The sequence below is a fragment of the Podarcis melisellensis genome (assembly GCF_964234715.1).
Source record: "Podarcis melisellensis genome assembly, chromosome: 6".
Lineage (NCBI taxonomy): Eukaryota > Metazoa > Chordata > Lepidosauria > Squamata > Lacertidae > Podarcis > Podarcis melisellensis.
The window spans coordinates 202,495-226,578 of record NC_138538.1 but is presented as its reverse complement, the minus strand read 5'-3'; the positions used below and the strand labels follow the sequence as shown (position 1 = coordinate 226,578).

At 57.5% G+C, this 24,084-nt stretch overlaps 2 protein-coding genes across 2 annotated transcripts; one reads left to right on the top strand and one right to left on the bottom strand.

The window, feature by feature from the left end:
• Positions 1–563: 563 nt before the first annotated feature.
• Positions 564–12,105, bottom strand: DDX27 (DEAD-box helicase 27). Its single transcript, XM_081916802.1, has 21 exons — positions 11,956–12,105; positions 11,664–11,786; positions 11,295–11,354; positions 9,725–9,893; positions 9,472–9,521; positions 9,268–9,354; positions 7,055–7,160; positions 6,800–6,973; positions 6,516–6,666; positions 5,574–5,673; positions 5,193–5,334; positions 4,515–4,668; positions 4,340–4,421; positions 4,012–4,189; positions 3,797–3,903; positions 1,906–2,008; positions 1,693–1,790; positions 1,452–1,581; positions 1,264–1,354; positions 992–1,069; positions 564–882 (listed from the first exon to the last, which is right to left on the bottom strand). Exons 1-21 carry the CDS (start codon positions 12,049–12,051, stop codon positions 864–866), a joined length of 2,298 nt encoding a protein of 765 aa, XP_081772928.1. The 5' UTR covers positions 12,052–12,105; the 3' UTR covers positions 564–863.
• Positions 12,106–12,241: 136 nt separating this feature from the next.
• ZNFX1 (zinc finger NFX1-type containing 1) lies at positions 12,242–24,030 on the top strand. Its single transcript, XM_081914704.1, has 13 exons — positions 12,242–12,445; positions 13,517–15,313; positions 16,269–16,388; positions 16,633–16,781; positions 17,333–17,476; positions 18,295–18,400; positions 18,528–18,769; positions 18,897–19,036; positions 19,605–19,759; positions 20,044–20,189; positions 20,303–20,413; positions 20,894–20,989; positions 21,112–24,030. Exons 1-13 carry the CDS (start codon positions 12,364–12,366, stop codon positions 23,557–23,559), a joined length of 5,736 nt encoding a protein of 1,911 aa, XP_081770830.1. The 5' UTR covers positions 12,242–12,363; the 3' UTR covers positions 23,560–24,030.
• The last annotated feature ends 54 nt before the right edge of the window (positions 24,031–24,084 follow it).

Sequence of the window (24,084 nt, the reverse complement as noted above, 5' to 3'; positions counted from 1 at the left end):
GAAGCCAAGGAGCCTGCATTCGCTCCATAGGACACACACACATTTCCCTTCAATTTTTGGAGGGAAGAAAAGTGTGTCCTATAGAGCGAAAAATATGGTTCGTATTTTTCTTGTTTTGTCCCATTCTGGGCAATTATTTTGAGACCAGTTACAAATGCAAATAATTGAGCTGTAAATAAATCATGATTTATAGCAAGAAACCTAGACAGCATCTTAAAAAGTAGAGACATCACCTTGCCAACAAAAGTCCGTATAGTAAAAGCTATGGTTTTCCCAGTAGTGATGTATGGAAGTGAAAGCTGGACCATAAAGAAGGCTGATCGCCGAAGAATTGATGCTTTTGAATTATGGTGCTGGAGGAGACTCCTGAGAGTCCCATGGACTGCAAGAAGATCAAACCCATCCATTCTGAAGGAAATCAGCCCTGAGTGCTCACTGGAAGGACAGATTGTGAAGCTGAGGCTCCAATACTTTGGCCACCTGATGAGAAGAGAAGACTCCCTGGAAAAGACCCTGATGTTGGGAAAGATGGAGGGCACAAGGAGAAGGGGACGACAGAGGACAAGATGGCATTTTTAATGATAAACGTGTAGAATAATCTACAGTTTCTCAGAACGTGAACAGTTTCTTCCTCAGTGAGAAATGTTAGAAAGCAAATGGGGCTGCAATACGCAGGCAAGCAAGGCACTGGTGAATTCTGATTTTCAGGCCGCAAGAGTGGGAAGCGGTCTGGCTTGTCCTTCCCAGGCCAAAGCTGCCTCCAGCTGCCCGGATGTGGCTGGTGCTGCTGCCTCCAGGAAGACTCGCTTGGATTCCAAGCCTCAAAAGGGCCTCCGCAAAGGCAGCCCAGGAGAGCTCCTGCCTCACTTCTTCCTCTTGTACCTGCACAAGGACAGGAAGCAGAAAGCGCGTCAGTCCTCTGGTGGGAGAGGCAGAAGAGAGCCGGAGGGAGACACGTGGGTGGAAAAGGCAGGGAGCACAGGGGCCTCACCTGGAGCTGGCTGCTCTGAAATTCCCTCCTTTCCTCCTTGAGGCAAGACCCAGGCGCTTGCGGTCTTCGAAGGAGGGCCTGCAGGAAAGAGACGTCAGGATCACGGCCAGGCAGGGCCTCTGCTGACAGAGGGGGCGGGGCTGGCACAAGCCTGTCCCCCAAAGAGGTGGGCGCAATTCCTTTACTGAAGGGGGTTGGACTAGATTATTCTAGCCGGGGAACTTCTGGCCCATTTTGGGATGATGGGGAGGGGAGCCATGCACAATACTCACCCCGCCCGATACTGCTTCAGGGCTCTCCGGCTGGTGTTGGTGAGCTCCTCATCAAACACGGACGTCTTCTTCTTGTGCTGCTGCCTGGGCCCTTGAGGAACGTGGCAGAGAGGGAGACCCCAGGTTAAAGCCAAGGCGACCTGCAGACTGGCAGCCCCCACCCCCCGAGAAGTGGAGCTGCTGCTTACCTCCCTTGGCCGCTGCGGACGGAGCCTCCTCGGGGATGGCCCTGGCGCGCTTGGGCCGGCGATTCCTCTTGGCCAGACGCTCTGCATACATCTGAGACTTCAGGATCTCAAACTGGGACCGCTCTTCCGGCTGCAGGGACAGCAAGGAGGTTGGCAGTGCTTCCTCCCCCAACTCACTCACTAGCCCCCAAAACAACCGCCCCCCCATACATACACACACACACACTCAGCCACTGCTCACCGTCAGCTGGGCTGCCTTCTTCTGAGACTCCTTCATGAACTTCTTCCGCTTCTTGGTGCCTCGCAGCGCCAAGTCAAACTCCTGCAGGGCCTTGGCAACTGGGGGAGAGGAGAGATCCCAGAGGCAGAAGGTGAGAAGCCAGGCAAGGAAAGAACCCCCTTTCGCGGCCAAGGCCCCCCCTGCCCCCTGCCGCTCTCCCGGCCAGGCCCTTACGCTTCTCCTTCTTCCTCTCCTCCCGGCTCTGGAACCAGCTGCGGGCAGCGCCCTCCGCCCCTTCCTGAGCACTCGTCTCCAGTTTCCGCTTGGCAGTGTTGATCTAGGAGGAGAGCAAAGTCAAGGGGCTGCTATTGGGAGAGCCCCTCTTTGTGTCAGCATCGCCCTTGAGCCAGTGCCACCAACTGGACTCACACACTTCAGCCCCAACTGGGCCAGGCGAGCAGGGTAGCACTTCCAGAGACCACCTTCTGCACAGGAACAGGTCAAAGTGCTGTGGACTCACAGCTTAGAGTTGTGAGCACCAGATTCACTCCAACAAGAAGACAGTCGTCACACAGCAGAGTATAGCAGAGCATAAACGACTCGGAGAGCAGCTCTGTAGAATATCTTCTTTATTCTATCTACAACTATAATACAAGCACCAGCCTGAAGATGACGAGTGAGACCTCGTCGAAACGTCGCCTAGACACCCCAACTTTTACACGGGAAGACACCCGAGGACACCAAAACCTGCATTCCTGTACCCGTGAAAATCTACGAAAACAAATATCTCACCTCTACGGGGAGGAAACCTTCCAGCTGACAAGAACCTACGAGAAACTAGAAGTACTCAGGATATCACTCAAGAAATCACTCAAGATATCCCTCAAGTAATTAAGGAACAAAAGAAGAAAAGGCACACTAGCCTGGGAACTTCCTCTCTGCCCAGAACATTGGAGGCTATACACCACACCCCCTCAACAGTATTTATAGGAACTCAAACACTGAGATCCTGCTCTGTTCCAGTAACAAGAAGCCGAAAGCACCAGCCTGAAGATGACGAGTGAGACCTCGTCGAAACGTCGCCTAGACACCCCAACTTTTACACGGGAAGACACCCGAGGACACCAAAACCTGCATTCCTGTACCCGTGAAAATCTACGAAAACAAATATCTCACCTCTACGGGGAGGAAACCTTCCAGCTGACAAGAACCTACGAGAAACTAGAAGTACTCAGGATATCACTCAAGAAATCACTCAAGATATCCCTCAAGTAATTAAGGAACAAAAGAAGAAAAGGCACACTAGCCTGGGAACTTCCTCTCTGCCCAGAACATTGGAGGCTATACACCACACCCCCTCAACAGTATTTATAGGAACTCAAACACTGAGATCCTGCTCTGTTCCAGTAACAAGAAGCCGAAAGCACCAGCCTGAAGATGACGAGTGAGACCTCGTCGAAACGTCGCCTAGACACCCCAACTTTTACACGGGAAGACACCCGAGGACACCAAAACCTGCATTCCTGTACCCGTGAAAATCTACGAAAACAACTATAATACAACTATATACAGAGCTAAATGAGGTCTAAGCATAAATGAATGCTGAACTGCACTGTCTGCAGCTGCTCTTAGCAGCAACCTTATCTATACACACGATCTCTAACACTCAGTCTCTCTCTCCCCCCCCCCCCCGACACTTTGATGTGAGGCTGGAGCGGAATAAGTAGAGAGCAGAACACCGTCCCTCCTCTCTGGAAAATCACCAGACTCATCAGCAGATTCTTGGATATGGGAGGGGTGAAATCTCCTCACTTTGGGCACAGCCTCAATGCCCAGGAACCTCGGTAGGGAGCCAAACAAGGGCTGCCCCCTGTTCCCTCGTCCACCTGGCGGTGCTGTGTCCCACGGGGGAAGTTACCACAAAAGGAGCCAACTGATGGGGAATCCCGGAGGGGCAAAGAAGGAAGGCGCTCAAACCAAATTGCTCTGCAGGAAATGCTTGCTCCCTTTTGCAAAGATAAGCACTTCCATGAGCCCAGGCATCCCTAAGGCCTCCTCCCCCCCCCCCAGGGCTTCCTTCCCCCACCTTGCTGCCTCTGCACCTGCTCCTCCTCCTCCTCCTCACCTGGGCCTCCGAGTGCTGCAGCTCCCTTTCTTCGCGCTCCAGGCGCAGCACAGCATAGACATCCGACTCCAGCTTCTCAATCTTCTCCCGGAAGCGCAGAATCACATCTGGGGGCAAAGGGCAGCCGCTCAGCCTCCCACAGCGCCACCCCTGGCCTAAGGGTGCCCGTCCCCATGCCCTGCTTCCCAACCCCGCCCTGCTGCCACCATGCTTACCCTGGGGCAGGACCCTGGCCTTGACAGGCGCCTTGGCGGCTTTCACAATCTCCTTCAGCATCTTGCGCTCCTCCTCGCCCACCAGGGAGACGGAGCGGCCGGCCCGCCCTGCGCGTGCTGTGCGCCCCACGCGGTGCACGTAATGCTTGGTGGTGTTGGGCATCGTGAAGTTGATCACCTGTGGCGAGACAGGAGAGCCTCAGGAGAGCACCTGCGGGACTGAGGCAAGGGCCCACCTGGTCCAGCATCCCGCTCTCCCAGTGAGAAGCTGAGCAGGACCCAAGCTGGCTGAGCAAGGGTGGGCAACAGAGAGGGGAGAGCCACTGACCGTTTTGACACCTTCAATGTCCAGTCCTCGCGCCGCAACGTCCGTGGCCACCAGCACATCAATCTGCTCGTCCTTGAAGCGTCTGCAGACAACGGCAGCATCCACAGAGAGGGAGCGTCAGGGGCAGCCGGCCTCTCTTGCGCCACCTCACCCCCCCACTTCCAACCCTGCCTACCGGAGCCCTTCCAGGCGCTGCGCCTGTGAGAGGTCGCCATGCAGCTCCCCAACACGGAGGCCCATCAGGCCAAGCAGGATGTGCAGGCGGTGCGCTTGCTTCTTGGTCTGCGTGAAGAGCATCACGTGGTCCAGGAACGTCCGAGTCAGCAGGGCTGAGGAGGAGAGCGATGGGAGAACACAAAACTCACAGATAGCCTGTGGAACTCACTCCCACAGGAGGCAGTGATGGCCACCAACCTAGGATGCTTTAAAAGAGAATTGGACCTGCTCAAGGGGGAGGAGAGGGCTTTTGGTGGCTCTTAGCCAGGATGGCCACGCTCGGCCTCCACAGGCGTATCAGCAGTGCTTCTGAATTCCAGCAGCTGGGAACCACAGGAGGGGAGAGGGATCTTGTGCTCAAATCGGGCTTATGGGCTTCCTCACTGGGGCATTTGGTTGGGTGCTGGGCTAGATGGGCCTTTGGCCTGATCCTGCAGGCTCTGCTGATGTTCTTAAAAGCCTGGTGGGTCAGGCCAGCAGCCCATCTAGTCCAGCTTCCAAAAAGAGGCAAACAGGATCTGAGGACAAGAGCGACTCTCCCAGCAACTCATATCCGGCAGAGCAACCATCATGGCTATGTGCTTAGGGGTCAGAAGCTGCCCCTGAGGGCTGCTGGACCCCCACTCCAGGCTCCCACCTGCCACAATCGCCTCCCGGTCTCCCTCGCGGCTGGGCCGGATGCGGACAAACTCCTGGCGCAGAAACGGGGCCACATCTGTGTTGCTGTTCACAAAGACCCGGACAGGGTTCTTCAAGGAAACGGAGGCCAAGTCTTTCACCTGCCAGAGATGGGGAAGCTTTGTCAGCCCTGCCAGGAAGGTCCCCCTAACACTCCACTCCTCCAAAGAGAAGCAGGACATCCCGGTCCAAGGGAGATCACGGGGGGGGGGGTCGCTGTTCTGCAGCAGAGCACCAAGATTCAAATACATGAGAAGATTCCTGCAGCCACTTCCTATCCACCCAGCGCATTGTCACAACCACACCCTCCCCAGTCTCCTCTCTGGGTCTCCCTTGGTACCTCGTCTGTCATGGTGGCAGAAAAGAGCATGGTCTGGCGATGTCGGGAGCACAGCCGGATGATCTCCTTCATCTGCTCCTCAAAGTACTCATCCAGCATCCTGGGGGGAGAGGGAGAGGCAGGTGAGCAAATAGGGCAGAGGGTGGGGTGTGAGGCCTCCTCCTCCTCCAGGCACAAAAAGTGACAACGCAGCCAGCCTGTGCCAAGAGGCAGGTCTGGGTTAGGACCGAGATCCCAGGGGATGGGGCAGCACCCTGCAAGGAATGGCTACAAGGGAAAAGGGAGCAAAACGTAAGAGGTGTGCAAAATAACACACAGGGTGAAGAAATAAAAGAGGGAGATGTTTTTCTTTCCCTTCGTCATAGTACTGAAAGGTGACATGACGGCCATCTTCAAATATCTTAAGGGCCTTGTTTTCTCCTGCTCTGGATGGGAAGACTTGAACCCATGGCTTCAAATGACAAGAAAGGAGATTCTGACTATAGACATACGGAAAAACTCTCTGACCGTAAGAGCTGTTCAACAGTGAAGCGGTCTCCCACAAGAGGTGGTGGACTCCTTCCTTGGAGGTTTTGAAGCAGAGGTTGGGGGGCCAGCTGTCAGGGATGCTTGAGCTGAGATTCCTGCATTGCAGGGGGCTGGACTAGATGGCCCTTGTAAGTACCTTCCAACTCTACTGTTCTATGACAGCTCTGTTCTTCCTCCAGTGTCCAGGGCAGCCCACCTCTGAATATGGGGTTTTGGGGTTTACAGATGGGGAGAGCATTGCTCTTGTGCTCAGGTCCTGCTTCTGGGGTTCCCTAGGCAGGCCTCTGATGGACCGCTGTGTGAGCAGGATGCTGGCCTGGGTGGGCTTCCTTTGGCCTGATCCTGCAGCCAGGCCTCTTGGTGTTCCGAGGGCCTCCCCCCCCCCACCCGCCTGTGCCCAGAGATTCCCCTCACCGGTCAGCCTCATCCAGGATGAGGACCTCAACGCTGTCCAGGTGGAAGGAGGGGCAGTTGTGCAGGTGGTCAATGAGGCGTCCGGGGGTCGCGATGAGGATGTCGGGGCCTGAGCGCAGCGCCGCCTCCTGGGTCTTCAGGTCCAGGCCCCCTGCAAGGACACAAACCGGGCGGGGGCATCAGCTCACCGAATGCACTGCAACCCCCTTGCTGGGCAGGATGGGTGCAAACAAGGTCACGCCCCCCCAAGGAGCCCTCTCCATCTCCAGGTGCTGCTCACTCACCCACAGCCAGGCAGGCGGTGACACTGGTGAACTGCGCCAGCTGCTTCGTGACAGAGTGCACCTGAATGCCCAGCTCCCGGGTGGGCACCAGAACCAGCACCCGCGTGACTGGGGCTTGGCGGGGCTTGTAGATCAGGCGCTCCAGCACAGGCAGAATGAAGGCCGCTGTCTTCCCTGAAGACAAAGACATAGATCAGCCTCCTGGCCCACCCCAAGCCTTTGCCCCACCCCAACTCCCTTGAACCCGGGGCTTACCTGTCCCTGTAGCCGCACATGCGCAGATGTCCTTCCCCAGGAGCCCCACAGGGATGCAGGCCTTCTGGATGGGGGTCGGCTGCTTGAAGCCCAGGGCGGTTATTGCCTGCCAATCACAGCCGAGGGGAAGAAGCCAGTGTGAGCAGGTCTCTGCCCTACAACTCTGCAAACGCTTAACTTGGAGCGCGCATCAACATGCTGCTCTCTGGCCTCTCAGAGGACTGGGTTTCCACACTGACATGGGCAGTAATCCCAGCATATGACCATTTCAGGGGAGATCAATGGGAATGTGGCCATTTCTAGCTCAGCCCTGTTGCCTACTGCCCATACCCAGCCGAGGGGCGTCTTCAGTGCAGGAAGGCTAACTACGTCACCCAAGGTGCCTCGCATACTGGTTGGCCTAGCAGATTCCAAGAGAGAGAGAGACTGATCTACTCTCAGACTACAACTCAAGGGTAACATTTTATCACTCGAGGCAATACTTCAGGTAATTCTGCTGATAGCCTACAAAGGCAGTAATTCCCGTCTTTCTGCAATCTAATACTGTATTTTTCTGTGTATAACACGCCCCCTATTTTTTGGGACTCCAAATAAAGAACCCCCCCATATGCACTACTCATGTATAAGACAACCCCCAATTTTAAACTTGAAAAAATAAAAGGGAAATATAGTCTTATATATATGGGAAAATACAGTAAATTATTATTATTATTATTATTATTATTATTATTATTATTATTATTATTATTATTATTACAGCCCCAGAAAGTGAAATACTTGATTCTGGTGGCTGGTTTGATTCTGAATGTCAGGTGGCTAAGAACTCTCAGAATCTTTAGAAAATAATCAGAATTTTTAGAAAAGTGTTTTTTTATACTAGAGGAACCAATTGCAGAATGTGGTAGAATTTTTTCTTTCAGCTTTGGACAGTTGAGTCATGTAATAATGGAGAAGAATTCAACTAGATTTCAGTGCATTGAATCGTGTGGACTGAGGGAAATGAAATATCCCACTGAGGCAGCAGGAACCAATCCTGACGGCTGATTTGATGGCAAATTGTGCATGCACAAAAGGTCAACACAGTATCTTCTTGTAGCATTTACAGATCTACCTTCAGCTTTTGATTTGATAGACAGAGTTTGGTCTAAGCTGTTCAATACAAATATTGATAAAAGACTATTGATTTTAATTTAAAACCTACGTTCTTATGCTCATCTTGAAGTGAAAGCAGGTTAAATGTCCACCTTACTAACCCTTTTTTAGCAAATGAACAGGACCGACAACTGACAAAGACCCCCTCTCCCCACATGAAGTGACCCTGACCCTCTGATCGTCACCTGAGGCCCTTCTTCTGAAGCCTCCTCCATGAGGTCCAGAGGGCGGGCAAAACCTTTTCTGCTGTGGCTCCTCATTTGTGAAAAGCTCTCCCCAGAGAAGCTTGCCCTGCGCCTTCATTACATATCTTTAAGTGCCAGGCAAAAACAATTTTTCTTCAGCCAGGCCTTTGACTGATTAACCTTCTACAGCTTTTTAAATGTGTTTGTGGGAGGAGAGTTATGAGTTTGTTTTCGTTTTCTTATGTATTTTGTTGTCTCATTTTGTTTTTTTATGTTATGAACCACCCTGTGATCTTCGGGTGAAGGCTGGCATATAAACTTAAATATAAATAAACAAGAACTTTCCTCTTCCATCCTCCAACTACAGGCTCATTTAAGGTCCACTTACCCAGAAGCCTCGAGCCCTGTTAACAGTACAGTGGAACCTCGGTGAAAACGTTCGAAAACCAAGAAGCAATGGGAGGTCGGCAAAATCCATTGAGAGAAAAGAAAAACATGCAGCGGACATGTTTGAAAACAGAAGCAGTCACTTCCGGGTTTTTGGCATTCAGCTTCCGAAACGTTCAGCTTCCAAGATGCTCAAAAACCGAGGTTCCACTGTATGATGAACATCCTAATGTTTTCTTTGCTGCTAAATAGTAGTTTTTTGTTTTGCTGTCCTTCCAATAAGAGATACCAAACAAGCCTGCATTTTCACAGATCTGTTTCTTTTGTTATTTTGTTAGAATTAAGCAAGGCATGTTTGCCTAATCTACTTCTGGAACCACAAAAGCTGTCAAATGTGATGACTCAGTGTGGGCTGAGATTTGCCCTTCCAAAAGAGACTAGGCAACCACCTTCGCCATCTCCCTCTGAAAGAAAGCAGGAACTGGCTACCTTCAGCAAGGGCCGGGAGAGGTTCATATCTTGGAACGACAGGCTGTCATCATACTGTGAAGCATCTTCAAAGAACTGCTCAGGGTCCTAGAAAGGAGGATCAGAAAGAGAAAGCCTGGAACACAGACCCACAACATGAGAGAAGGACCCCTGTTTCTGCAGGTACTCCTTCTCACCCAGCACCACCAGCATCCAAAGGCTCACCTCCTCTCCACCTTGCTTCCTTTTCCGTCGCTGCTTCACCTTGAGTGTATCTGTAAAAAATGACATGACCCGCCCCCCACCAAAAGATGATCAGAACACCTTACAAATCAGAGAGCAGCGCCTCCTACTAAAACCTCGATTCATGCAGCTAGCTGCAAAAAGCATGTCAGCTGCCCCACTGTAGGGCTCAGAAGACACACACTTGCTCTCTTCTGCCCTGGTGCCTGCACAGCACATCCATCGTCATGGTTACCAGCTTTTGTGAAGATGCTCTCGTCTGCCGAAGAGTACTCAGACTCCAACTCCTCCTCCTCCTCCTTTGCATCCTCCTCCTCACTTCCTCCGGCATCCACCTTGTCTACATTCTCCTGTGTAGCCTCCCCAGCATCTTCTTTTGCTGGCCCTTGTTTGGCTTGCTTTTCCTAGAAAAGACCCCCCAAATGGGACATTGTTTTTTCTGCCCAGCCTTCTTCTCTATGGCCAAAGAGTTTATTGTCTTGACCAAAGACCGTAACAATTTCATAACAATTTGCCAAACTGTAACAAACAGCGTACAGTGGTACCTCAGGTTAAGTTCTTAATTCGTTCTGGAGGTCCGTTCTTTACCTGAAACTGTTCTTAACCTGAAGCACCACTTTAGCTAATGGGGCCTCCTGCTGCTGCCGCACCACTGGAGAAAGATTTCTGTTCTCATCCTGAAGCAAAGTTCTTAACCCGAGGTATTATTTCTGGGTTAGTGGAGTCTGTAACCTGAAGCGTATGTAACCTGAAGCGTATGTAACCTGAAGCGTATGTAACCCGAGGTACACTGTACAACTACATACTCTAAAGCATCAAGCATTTAAAGAAAGTCAGAGGTCGTATCATCTGCTAGCTCATACCTAGCTTAACTTCCATTAGACCTCTGAATCTCCAGTGCAACTTTTTGCAATATCGTTTCTTTTTGTCATCTTTCTTGCAGCCAGAGCATAAAGCACCACTTTATGTAACACAAATCCGTTAGCGTCAAATCCGTTAGGGAATTGTTTCTGCCATTGTAAGCCTGCTTCTAAACTTCCTTCTCTAAGATTCCACGATTAAATAATGTTCCACAGAACCAGAAAAAGTGCTTGAAGATTCTCTAAGGGTCCCTACAGAGATACAATCACACTGTAGGCACCTCATGCAAAAGGCAAATTCCAGCCAGCTCTTTCATGGTTTACACATGCTGCCCCATCCAGAAGCCCATCTTGCATTAAGTAGAGATTGGGCTAGAAGACCTTTCAGGCCCCTTCCAAATGTATGGTGTTATGAATGGCCACCTGCCCTGACTTTGGGGTCCTGAAAATGGGAAGTTCTGTTGTGCTTAGATAAGTCATTCTGCAGTCACAGCGGTTCCCCTGCACATGAAATAGACCGGTTAGACACTTAGTTTTGGAGGACACTACTTTTGGAAGGCAGCACAACATCCACACACAGGCGCACCAAGTGGTGGGGACTGAGGGGCATTCAGCACCCCCAAATTTTTCAAGGAGGGGACTGAGCTGCCCCAAAATCCTGTGGCCCTGCTCCTCCTCCTCCTCCCTGCCGATGTTGTGTGGGCAAGAGTGTGGAGCTGGCAGCCCTGCCCCGCAGCCTCCTGCTCCCTGCCTGATGGTGCGTGGGGAGGAAGAGGCAAGCATGGAGCCCAGCTCCCCATTCCGCACCCAGCGCTTGAGTACCGGCACATGATGTGTAACATGATGCACCACATGATGCGCCCCTGCAATGTCGAGGGCAAATTGCTGCCCTTATCCACGCAGATACAGAAACCCAGAAGACCCCAAACAGTGGGAATTTCTAACCTGGGCTTTTCTTTTCTTTCTTACACTTGCAATCTTCTCGTCCAGGCTAGTAGCGGATCTCTGCATAAGAGAAAACAAACAAGGTGAGGGCAGGAGTGGAACGCCAAAGATCAGAAGCTCCAGCAGGATGACCTCATGGGAACCCTGAGGCACGGAGCAACCTTCCCATCTGGACTTTGCAGGTCTCAGATAAGAGGAGCAGGGGGACAGAGAGAAGGTCCCGGAACCTTTTTTGCTCCAGAGGAGGAGGATGAAGAATTGGTAGTGGCTTCGGAGAAGCTGCCCTGCTGGATCAGGCCAGAAGGTGGTGGTGGGAGGGTTTTTTTTGGGGGGGGAGTGATGGCCCTGCGGAGCCCCCCCCCCTCTCACCTTCCCCTTGAGCTGCCTCAGCACCTCCGCCCAGGGGCCTCCGCTGGGCCCCGCCGACGCCTCGGCGAACGCAAAGCCTGCCGCGAAGTCTCCGCCGCGACCGCCTCGGCCCACGGACACCTCCTAGGGGGAGACGAGACAAGAGAGGTGAGCGGAGAAAAGACGGAGCGAGGGAGGAAGGGAGAGAGAAAGGGGGAGAAAAGAGGGAGGGAGAGCAAGGCCCCGCCGGAGAGGGGAGGACGTGTGGGGCAGGCGCCGCCCGGCTCTCCCTCCCCGCCGCCCCCTCGCCTACCTCGGTCTCGGAGCCGCTCTCCTCCTCCTCCTCCTCCTCGGCCTCCTCGCCGCCGGGCCCGCCCAGCCTCGCCCGCCATCCTTCTCCGAGCTCCATCGTGGTGTCTGAGGGACCGGAAGTGGAGGGCGCCGGGTGCGCCCAGGCAGAGCTCCGCCCGTCCGGCTCCCTTTCCCTTCCGCCGGGGACGGCGAGCGGGGCGCAGGGGTTCCGCGGCGGGGCGGGGCCGGGCGGGAAGCGCCGCCTCTAGTGGGGGGGGGGAGAAGCGAAAGCGAAAGGGGGGCGGAGCCAGCCGGGAAGGGGAAAGCGAAAGTCGAAAGTGAGCCGAAAAGCCGGCGGCGGAGGAGGGGGGGGCGCAGAGCCCGGAGGCGCCTCGACGGGACGGAGCGCGGAGCGGAGCGGAGCAGAGCCATGGAGGGGCGCGGGCGAGGAAGGGGGCAGCCGCGGCGGCCGCGAAGAGGCGGAGGAGGAGGAGCGGGAGGCAGAGGCAGAGGTGACAGCCACAATTTAAGAATAATAATAAGAAGAAGAATTATAAGAATAATAATTTATTATTTCTACCCCGCCCATCTGGCTGGGATTCCCCAGCCACTCTGGGCGGCTTCCAGCAAAAGATTAAAAATACAGTGGTACCTCGGGTTACAGACGCTTCAGGTTACAGACTCCACTAAGCCAGAAATAGTGCTTCAGGTTAAGAACTTTGCTTCAGGATGAGAACAGAAATCGTGCTCCGGCGGGGCAGCAGCAGGAGGCCCCATTAACTAAAGTGGTGCTTCAGGTTAAGAACAGTTTCAGGTTAAGTACGGACCTCCGGAACGAGGTCCCACTGTACATTGAAACACTGGCCGGGCCAGAGCGGAGGAGAAGCGCAGCTTTCCGGGACCGGGGTCGGAGCACCGCTCAAAGCCTGCGCTTCTCGCCACAACAGCGGGAGGATCCTCGAACTGGGAAGAGGGAGGGGTCCCCAGGGGTCATCTAGCAGGACTCGGAGGATCCCTGACGGATGGCGTCCAGCCTCCGAGGAAGGAGGGTCCACCCCGCTCCGGAGTCCAAAGAGGGGCTTCTGCCTCTCCCAGGGCGACCACGGGCTGGCGGGGGGGGGGGAGGCGTCTCCGCTTCGGCAGGTTCGGCGTGAGCGGAGAGCACCGGGCTTCTCCCTTCTGCCGCACCGGGATGAGAAAGCGAAGAAAGAAGCCGAGCAATTGCTTCAGCTTTGGCGGCTGGATCTGGTCCAGCGTCCCCTTCCCGCCGGGGAAACCCCCTCCTGCGGCTCCGGCTCTTGGCAACGGGAGGTTGGGCGACCCCGCCCGGCCCGGCTCTCCGCCCCCCCCCGTTTCTGGGGGAGGAGCCGCCAAATGGGAGGAGGAGGAGGGAGCCGCCCAGTTCCCTCGCAGATCCCTCTGGATGCTGCCCCTGGGTGGAGAATTCAGCCCCTGCCTAACTGTGGAGGGGCGAAGCCAAAGTTATCCCCTGATGGGGGGGGCAAAAGGGGGCAGCACCCGGGCGAAGCACAGCTTGGGCTTCTGCCCAGAGACTCTCTAACTCCCCTCTTTTCCTTCTGCAGAGCCTCAAGATGGAGGAGCCTTCCAGCAGAACGCAAGTGGGCAGCGTGAGGGGGGCCCTGGCAGAGCTGCGGAGCGGAGGGCTGGCTCTGGCCGGACCCCCCACCAGGACGGGGCGCGCAACCCCAGCGGGCTGGCTGAGGGGGCACCCAGGCGGCCGGCGGCAGAGGGGAACCGTTTCCCTCGCAGAGGGGGCGTCTGGCCTGGGGCTGAGCCCAGGGAGGAGCGGAGGGCTGGGGGACAGAACCAGGGAGGGCCGGCCAGGGATGGCCCAGGAAGGCAAAGAGAGGGGGCCCCAAACGCTGACCCCACCCAGCGGCCCCACGCAGGGCCAGAAGGCTCTCCACAGCAGCGAGGCCCGATGATCGGCACCCGCTTCCTCCGTGAACTCCTCGAGAAGGACCCTTCAGAGGTGGCCATCACGCTGGCTTCCAGCCCCCGCCTGCGGGAGGCGCTCTCCCCAGTTGCCATGAGGCCGGACTTGGTACAGCTGCTGTGCCAGGTTCTCCGCAAGGCCTGCCTCTCCCGCATGGACCGCCAGAGCATTCAGCGGCTGCTGGAGACGGTGAAGGAGTCCTCCTTCCTCCGGGTCTGCCTGCCCCAGTACATGGCCAACATGCTGACGGAGGCCCGGCCGGAGGTGCGGCACCAGTGCCCCCAGCACATTGCCAGCGTGGTGGCGCTGGTCCAGGAGCTGGTTAGCATCTTCCCGGCCAGCTCCCTCCAGAACGTGGCCCTGCTGATGTCCGTCCTGCCGGGCTCCGTCAACGGCCTCCGGGCCCTGGGGGTGGACTTCCCGGAGGAGCTGGACCAGAGTCTGGAGAAGCTGCAGGGCTTCATCCAGCACCTCCAAGAGCGGCGGCGCGAGGGCACCTTGCGGGTGGACAGCTGCACCCTCCTCCAGCCCACCGCCCCCGGTGAGGAAGGGGAGTACCGCGCCATGTCCATCTACCCCACCTACGAGGAGGTGAACCGTGGCCAGAAGCCCTTCCTGCGCCCCAACCTCATCAGCCAGCCCTACGAGAGCCCCGCCGTTTACCTGGACACCCACTTTCGCCTCCTGAGGGAGGACTTTGTCCGGCCGCTGAGGGAGGGCATCCTCCAGTTCCTCCAGAGCTTTGAGGATGCCGGCCCGGGCAGGAGGAGGTTTGACGACATCCGCGTGTACCTGGACGCCCGGATCCTGGCTCCGCTCTGCTCCCGGACCGGCATTGACTACAAGGTGCACTTTGATTCCACGCCGCTGGGCGCCGTCCGGTGGGAGAACTCCAAGCGCCTGCTGTACGGCTCCCTGGTCTGCCTGTCCAAGGACAACTTTGAGACCTTCCTCTTTGCCACGGTCTCCGACCGGGAGCCCCAGGAGCTGCGCAAGGGCTTTGTCCACCTCTCCTTCGCCGCCCACAGCCAGGCCCTGCTGGCTGAGGTCCAGCCCTCCGACTCCTTCGTCATGGTGGAGACCACCGCCTACTTTGAGGCCTACCGACACGTCCTGCAGGGGCTGCAAGAGCTGCGGGAGGAAGACGTCCCCTTCCAGAGGTACATTGTCCACTGCGAGGCCCAGGTGAGGGAGCCGGCGTACCTGCGGAGGGAGCCTGGAAGCAGCCTTTACGACCTCAGGTGCCTGATGGCCAAGCCTCCCCCTGCTGGGGCGGAAGGAGCCTCTGAGGGCCGTGTTGACGTGCTGGATGCCTCCCAGTGGCCGACCCAGGAAGCCGTGGGTCTGGATGAGTCCCAGCTGCAAGCCCTGAAACTCGCCTTGACCAAGGAGCTGGCCATCATCCAGGGCCCTCCGGGGACAGGTGAGTCGGGCGTCCCATCCTCCGAGGAAGAGATGTCTGTTGCAGTAAGTGGGGTTGGGAGGGGGAGCCTTTCGCCACAGAGGATCTCTCCAGGGCCGGAAACGGTCTGGATTTATCACATTTCCGTCCCTTGAGGGCAGAGTCCCATATAAACGTCGACACACATCCCAAAGATACGTGCACGCGTTAGCAGAGTCAGCAAAAGCAGAGCTGTGGTGGAATTGTGGCATCAGGCATCTTTATTTATGGCAAAGAAATAAAAGCAGCTTCCTCACACATCCTCTCTGTTGGAGATAGAAAGAACAAAGCGGAAGTTTATCAGCCTGACTTCCATTCGCACAGTCGTAACAAATGAAATCATCTGGTATTGTGATCCTTTGCAATAGCAGCTGTGAAAAATACTGACAATTTCCTCCAAGGAGCTCAGGGTGCAACATGCAGAATTCTCCTTCCTGTTTTATCCGCACACCCACCCTGTGAGGCAGGCCAAGAGGCACACTAAGTGAACTGCAAGGCTGACTTAGGGATTTGAACCCCAGTCTCTCCCAGGTCCTTGTCTAATGCTCTAACCACTGTACCACCATGCTTCTCCAGATGGAGGCTCAGATTTCTGCCTGAAACTGGGGTGGGTGTGAAGTGGAGCCGGCCGGTTGGCTGGATCCTCTCACCCCACAAGGTCCACTTTTCTGACCCCCCCCATCACTCTGGCATTGGGTGTCTTCCTTTGCCTCATGGGGTTTGAACCCGAGCCAAGGCCGGAGGGTGCTGCTTGCCTGCAGATCCTGCTTGGAATGGCAGTGAGTTGGCTGTGGCAGGGGAGTGCGGCTCTTGACACCCCCCGGCTGCTAGCCTTTCTTGGTGGTGGTGGGAAGGGCTGAGGCTGCGGGGGGGGCCTCTGATGCCCGCTGGGGGTTGGCAGATGGAGCTTCCTGCTTTGACAGGGCTTTTCCCACAGGCAAGACCTACGTTGGGCTGAAGATCATGGAGGTCCTGCTGAAAAACCAGGCTGCCCGTGGAGAGACCCCCATCCTTGTGGTCTGCTACACCAACCATGCCCTGGACCAGTTCCTGGAAGGTGGGGGGTCTGCCTGCCCTGGGCGGGGGGGGGGGGAGAGGAGAGAATAGAGATTGGCAGAATTGGAAGGGACCCTCAAGGGTCATCCAGTCCAACCCTCTGCATTGCAGGAATTACTGAGACGCCTTTGCGGGGAGAGGGTCGCTGTACGGGTGGCTGCCCATTGTCCTGGCAGTGGCGGGAGGGTGTGGGTCCCCTGCTTAGGTACCCCACCTTGACTTTTATGTCTCCCCCCCCCCCCCAGGAATCCAGGCGTTCCAGCCGACGGGCATCGTGCGGGTTGGTGGCAGGAGCAACAGCGAGAAGTTGAAGCCGTTCACCCTGCAGCAGCTGCGGGGCAGAAGCGACTTCTGGAGAGGCTTGCCTGGCCACCTCCGGTGGTCCTACAGTGATGTATGTGCGAGGGGGGGGCTGGTTTGGAGGGTGTCGTTCGTGGGGGGGGGTTGCTGGGACTTTGCATAGGAGAACAGTCAGATCAGCAAAGCACAGGGAAATGGAGGGACCCCCAAGAGTCATCTAGTCAACCCCTGCAACACAGAAATCGCAGCCCAGGAACCCCTCCCGTATGGCCACCCAGCCTCTGTTTAAATACCTCCAAGGAGGGAGAGACAGCTGGACATCTCTTCACCTTGGATGCTCAGGCCATTGCCAGAGCTGAGGGCTGCTTTGTCACTGGAGCGCAGCACCTGTGGAAATGCTGCCTTGTTGCTGAAAGGGAGCTCCACGCTGCCTCCGCAGACCAGGGCCAGATCTGGAGGTTGGGCGGAGCAGAGGGACTGAGCAGGGTGCCCTTGGGGGGAGAGCAGTTGGAGGCGAAAGCAGAGAAGGGGCAGGGAGCGGAGCTGCCTGGCCAGGCGCCCCCAGCTGTCCTCTGCTGGGTCTTGATCCCTTGCTGGGCTTTGTCCGCTGGAGGGGCTGACCTGGCCTCTTTTCCCCGAGGGCAGATCACCTGCGAGATGCGGGAGGCCGAGTTCGAACTCAGCCGAGGGGCGGCTCAGCTGGAGTGCGGGCTGCACGGGATTCTGCACGAGAAGCACCTGCGGAGCTGCATCGCCAGCCAGCACTGGGAGAGCCTCGTGAGGGGCCTGGTAAGGAGCAGGAGGGGCATATCTGGGGGGGGCATCAGAAGGCGGCCCTGCAAGAAGACATCCCACCAGGATCTCTCCGTCTTAGGGACCAAGTGCCCCTGGGAGAGCAGAGGGGGAGCCCCCCAACTCCTCAAGGGCTTCTCCAGCCCCTCAGCTGGAAGCAGCAGAGCAGGGGCCAAAGTCTTGGGCGAGAGTGTGAGCTGTTTGGCTGCTCTGACAAGGAGGAATCCCTCCCTTAAAAGTGGGGGGGTGGGCTGGTGGGGACTCCAGTCGTGGAAGAAACCACCCCATCTATCTATCTATCTATCTATCTATCTATCTATCTATCTATCTATCTATCTATCATCTATCTATCTATCTATTTCATGAAATCGATAGATGCACCTGCTTGAAATTTGTGTGTGTGTTTATATACAAAGAAACAATCCATAAAAATTCAGAATGTTGAAAGTTTCTAACCATCGAGGTTAGGCTTGTCTAAAAAGGAAGTTTTCAGCAGGCACCAAAAAGAACAAAGTGGCAGCGTCTGATTGATGTCAAGGGGCAGGGAGTTCCCAAGGGCAGGTGCTGCCACACTAAACTGTCAGCACCCATGAAAGGCTCATCGCCCTGGAGGGAGATTTTCCCAGAAGAACCTCCAGCTGCAGAGAGACCCCCTGGCTCTCTGGGAGCACCAGGCCGTTGCAAGGGTTCCCCGCCTGCCCCCGCCCCTCTCGTGGCCCCCGGCTCCTGCTTGCCTTCCTGTCTTGGGGTCCCTGGGACTGTGGCACCTGCCCACCCACCGTTGAGCCGGTCTGAGCTGCTCCTTCTTGCTCCAGGAAGAGGACTGGATGGATCCAAAGCACTCTCTGATCCTGGAGTGGCTGGGACTGGGCGTCACGCCGGTTGAAAACATGGCCGATCCAGGATGGCCAGAAAATGCAGGTAAGGGGCTTTCCTTTGGGCAGCTTCTGGGTGGGACAAGGATGAGGTGGCGAGTTCGAGACACGGAAGGAGCCTGGGGCCTGCCCACTCTCTGCCGCCACCTACCGGTCTCTGTGTGGCCCTTCAGGCGTTGAGGAAGACCAGGAGGCGGGGGAAGGCCCACAGGCAGAGCCAGAGCTGCTGCAGGTCGTGGAGGAGGCAGACTTGATTCAGCGCGAGCGGCTGCTGGACCACGATGAGGACGGGCGGCTGCGGAGGAGGAAACCCCCCAGGCACAACCTGGACGACCTGTTTCTGGCCATGCGGTTGGATGATGAGGAGAAGGGGGAGCAGAGAGCCCCACATGGGGCAGAAAATGCTGGGTTTCAGGTATTGGGGGGGCACAGTGCGTTGCATTGGAGGGAGTGAAAGCTCTGTTGTCGCTGCCCCTGAGGCGGGCAGGACGCGGGTTGCCCCGGCCTCCTCCTCACCTGCCCACTTGGGGTTCTCTCTGCAGCTGCAGCCGGGCCGGAAGAAGAAGATGAAGCGACAGGCAAAGGCGGAACTGAAAAAATGGCAGGCGATGACCAAAGAGGAGGCTGAGGCCGTCCTGGATGTGTGGCAGCTGAACCTCGGCTCCCGATGGAAGCTCTACAGGTAACCTCTGCTGCAGGGGCCTCGGGCGCCCATGCCCCCCCTACACCTCCTCTCGAGGAGACCATTCCATTGTCAAACAGCGCTTATGCTCAGAAGTTTATTCCTGATGTTGAGTCAGAGTCTCATTTCTTGCAACTTGAAGCCACAGGTTCAAGTCCTCCCCACCGGAGCAGCAGAAAATAAGCTTGCTCCCTCTTCTCAGTCCTTGAGATATTTGAAGACGGGTCTCATATCTCCTCTCTGTTCCGCGCCAAACATCCCCAGTTCCTCCTAAGGCTTGGTTTTCTGACCCTTGATCATCCTTTTAACATTGTGGTGTCCAGAATTGGACACAGCATTGCAGGTGTGGTCCGACCAAGGCAGCCTAGAGCGGGACTAGGACTTCCCTGGATCTGGGCACTCGACTTCTGTGGATTCACCTTTTTTGCCGCTCCATCACACAGTTGACTCGTGTTCAGCTTGCGATCCTTTTCACACGTGCCACTAGTAAGCCAGGTGTCCCCCCTCCTATGTTGGTGCCCCTGGCTCTTCCTGCCTAAGGGCAGAACCTGATCTTTGTGCCGCACAGGTACTGGTTGCAGAAGCACCAAGCTGAGATCCAGCGCGAGATGCAGCAGCACAAACAGAAGTACCAGGCGGCAGCCGACAGGCTGGCTGAGCTTCGCCAGCACCAGGACCTCTGTGTCTTCAGGACAGCCCAGATCGTGGGCATGACGACCACAGGTGAGGAGGAGGCTGTGTAGCAAGCTGCCCCCCACACCCTGGGGGGCCCACCTGTGACGGAGCGGGGAGAGAGAAGAGGAGCCTCTCTCACCTGCTTCCTTGCCCAGCTGCAACACAACACGCCTGCAGTGCTGCCCGTGGGCCTTACTCTTGGTAGTTGCTGCCGTTGCCCGCACACTTCCTCCAATTGGAGGGGGCCTGGGAGGCAGAAGCCTGGCGGCCTGGCTTGGAGGCAGAGGGGGCAGAGATCAGGGCGTCCCCTCACCCCCCCCGTCTCACCCCAGGAGCCGCTCGGTACCGCCAGGTCCTGCAGCAGGTGGCCCCTCGCGTGGTCATTGTGGAAGAGGCGGCCGAAGTCCTTGAGGCCCACGTCATCACCACGCTGAGCAGGGCCTGCCAGCACCTCATCCTCATTGGAGACCACCAGCAGGTAGGTGGGTGGGTGGGCCAGATGAGGGGCGGGGTCTGCTGGCCTTGGGCCCCACCCCTTCTCCCCTGCCCCCACCCCACCCCACGGGCTCCATCTTCCTTCTTTCCTTGCAGCTGCGCCCCAGCGCCAACGTCTACGACCTGGCCAGGAACTTCCACCTGGAGGTTTCTCTCTTTGAGCGGCTGGTGAAGGTCGGCCTTCCCTTCGTCCGCCTCGCTTTCCAGGTGAGGCACAAGCAGGGGCCCCCCCCCGGGCCCCTCCCCTCACTCGCTCTGTGGAGGCTGCTGGATCAGGCCAAAGGGGGCTCAGCCGGTCCAGTGGCCTCTTCTCCAAGAGGCCCAGCAGATCTCCAAAGGGAAACCCACAAAGTCGGGATCTGGGTGCAAGAGCACTGGCTCCCCTTGGGGGTGTTCCAGGAGCTGGGATTGGGAAGCACTGACAGCCTCCAAATGGGGGTTTCTCTCTTTCACGCACAAGCGAGGAAAGAGGGGAGATTAGCTGGGAGCCTTTCCTGCCTGGCTGGGGACAGCCCCAGCCCCTGGATACTCTCCTCTAGGGTGGGCGGCCCAGAGGCAGCCAGACATGGTTCCCCCCTCAGACCTTGAAGCAGAGAAGGGCGGTGGCCGCCTGAGGCAGCCCCTCTTTTCGTGAGGCAGTTGCCTTCCCCTCTCCATCACCTCTCCCTCGGCTTGCCCTTTTTGCAGCACCGCATGAGGCCAGAGATCGCCCAGCTGCTCACCCCGCACATCTACCAGGACCTGGAGAACCATCCCTCAGTGCTCCGCTACGAGAACATCAAGGTGAGCATCTCTCCCCTCCCCTCCCCTCCCCTCGCCTCCGCCTGGCTGGCTGGCAGCCTTTGGCCAGGAGACTCTGCCTTGCCAGCTCAGCAGCCTCCTCTCCTCTCCTCCTCTCTGCTCAGGGCGTCTCCTCCAACCTTTTCTTCGTGGAGCACAGCTTCCTCGAGCAGGAGATCCAGGAGGGCCGCAGCCACCAGAACCAGCACGAGGCCCAGTTTGTGGTGGAGCTGTGCCGCTACCTGCTGCGCCAGGGCTACCAGCCCTCCCAGATCAGCATCCTCACCACCTACACGGGGCAGCTCTTTTGCCTGCGCCGCTTGCTGCCGGCCAAGGAGTTCCAGGGCGTCAAGGTCCATGTGGTGGACAAGTACCAGGGGGAGGAGAACGACATCATCCTGCTCTCCCTGGTGCGCAGCAACTTGGCGGGGCGGGTGGGCTTCCTGCAGATCCCCAACCGCATCTGCGTGGCCCTTTCCCGTGCCAAAAAGGGCCTCTACTGTGTGGGCAACATGGGCATGCTCAGCCAGGTGCCTCTCTGGAGCAGGATCCTGCACACTCTGCGCGAGAAGGGCCATGTGGGCCGGGCACTGCGCCTGGCCTGCCAGAACCACCCACAGACCAAGACGGATGTGGTGCAGGCAGAGGACTTCCGCCAGGTGCCCGAGGGGGGCTGCAGCGTCCCTTGTGACACCCGCCTGGGCTGCGGCCACGTCTGCCCCCGGGCGTGCCACCCCTACGACCAGCAGCACAAGGAGCTCCGCTGCTTGAAGCCCTGCCAGAAGGTGCTGTGTGACAACGGGCACCGCTGTCCCTGGCTGTGCTGTGAGCCCTGCGGGAAGTGCCAGGTGAAGGTGCCCAAGACGGTGCCCAGGTGCGGCCACCAGCAACAGGTCCCCTGCTCAATGGCCGCCGAGGATTTCTGCTGCAAGGAGCCCTGCAGGAAAACCCTGGAGTGCGGGCATGCCTGCCGGCTCACCTGCGGCCAGCAGTGCGAGAGGCGCTGCCCAGAGCTGGTCCTGGCGACGCTGCCATGTGGGCACAGCCAGGAGGTGCCATGTTCAGCAGCGTCAGAGATGGCATACGGGCGTCCCATCCGCTGCAAGACGAAGTGCGACAGCTTCCTGGAGTGTGGGCATCCTTGTCCAGGCTCGTGCCACGCTTGCTTCGGGGGCCGCTTCCACCAGCCGTGTCGGAGCCCCTGCAAGCGCCCGCTGGTTTGCGGCCACCAGTGCCGCCAGCCCTGCACCAGGGACTGCCCCCCGTGCCGCCAGCCCTGCCAGAACCGCTGCGTCCATAGCCGCTGCCCCAAACAATGTGGGGCACCCTGCTCGCCCTGCATGGAGCCCTGCGAGTGGCGCTGCCAGCACCACCAGTGCGGGCGCCTGTGCTCCGAGCCCTGTGACCGGCCACGCTGCAACGTGCCCTGCCCCAAGTGCCTCCCTTGCGGGCACCCTTGCGCCGGGCTTTGTGGGGAGCCCTGCCCGCAGAAGTGCCTGACCTGTGACGCGGAGGAGCTGACGCAGATCTTCTTTGGCTGCGAGGATGAGCCAGACGCCCGCTTTGTGCAGCTGGAGGACTGTGGGCACATCTTCAGTGCGCTGGGCCTCGACCGCTACATGGATGGTGACGAGGAGGAAGAAGAAGGGGCTGTCCGGCTGAAGGTGTGCCCCAGCTGCCAGACGCCCGTCCGGAAGAGCCTGCGCTACGGCACGCTGGTGAAGAGGAGCTTGGCAGAGGTGGAGGTGGTGAAGGGGCGCATGCAGGGCAGCTCGGCGGAGATCGCCTCGGGCGCCCTCCAGCTGATGAGGGCGCTCCAGCAGGAGACCACCCTGAGGCGCCACCTGACCAGGCAGCACAAGCAGCTGAGGGAGAGGCTGGAGGACGACTCCCTCTCCGCCAGCACCCTGGGGCTGGTGGAGACCCTCTTTGGCTTCTACGCACAGGTGGCAGGCTTGATGGCCAATGTAGGAAAGTTGGCGCAGCAGGAGCAGGAGGGCGTGAGGAGGCGCCTGGCCGAGGTGGCCGGCTGGCTAGACCAGCCCCGCGACAGCTTCAGTGGGCAGCAGGTGTCTGAGCTGCGCACCGAACTGCGGCGGATGACCTACCTGGTGGAGCTCCTGGCGAGGTGCAGCACCGCTGGGGAGAAGGCGAGCCGGGCCCCCGGCACAGCGGAGCTGGTCAGCGCGGCCCGGAAGGTCCTGGAGGGGCCTGGCAGGTTCACCCCCGAGGCCGAGAGTGAGGCGAAGGCCAAGCTGAAGGAGCTGGAGGCCGTTCTGCCCACTGTCGCCGGGCTGGGCATCTCCGAGGAGGAAAGGAAGCAGATTGTGGCGGCCGTCAGCGGAGCCACCCGCGGGCACTGGTTCAAGTGCCGCAACGGGCACTTCTACGTCATTGGCGAGTGCGGGGGGGCCATGGAGACGACCCGCTGCCCGGAATGCCGGGAGACCATTGGGGGCGAGCGCCACACGCTGGAGTCCAGCAACCGGCTCGCCCCTGAGATGGACGGGGCAACCCACGCTGCCTGGTCCGAGGAGGCCAACCGCTTGAACGCGAATAATTACCTGCACTAGGAGGCCGGCCCCCCTCACGGGAGCTGCTTTCCATAAAATATTTTAATATTTGTATCACGTATTAATTTTTTACCACGTTTGGGTACCCTATCATGGTGGACTTGGTTCAATGAAACAGTTGCAGAGCTTTTAACACAACAACAGGGGGGGAGAGGAAGCAAACAGTAAGATGAGCAGGTAAAGGCAACTTGGGAAGCTGCTCCTTGCTGTCTCTCCGCACCTGCCCTGCAGCTCCAGGAGCCATATTCTGCTTCCCGCCTGCTCTGTCTTTTCCAAAGAAGCAAGATGGCAAGTGTCAAAGTGCTTTTACAATCAAGTAGTATATTGCTTTTGTGAAGCGTAATCGCCCTGGGTTGTCGGAGGGGCTGGCAATGGGCAGTGCAGGGCCCCACACTCTGCTCATGGCGCCCCTGTCCGGACAACACTCTGCCTGCCAGATTTTACACTTGCAAATAAATTTGTCATAGCAGATCCCCCGTTGTGCTTCTGAATGTCTTTTCTGTCGGAGGACGGCACCCTTCTGTG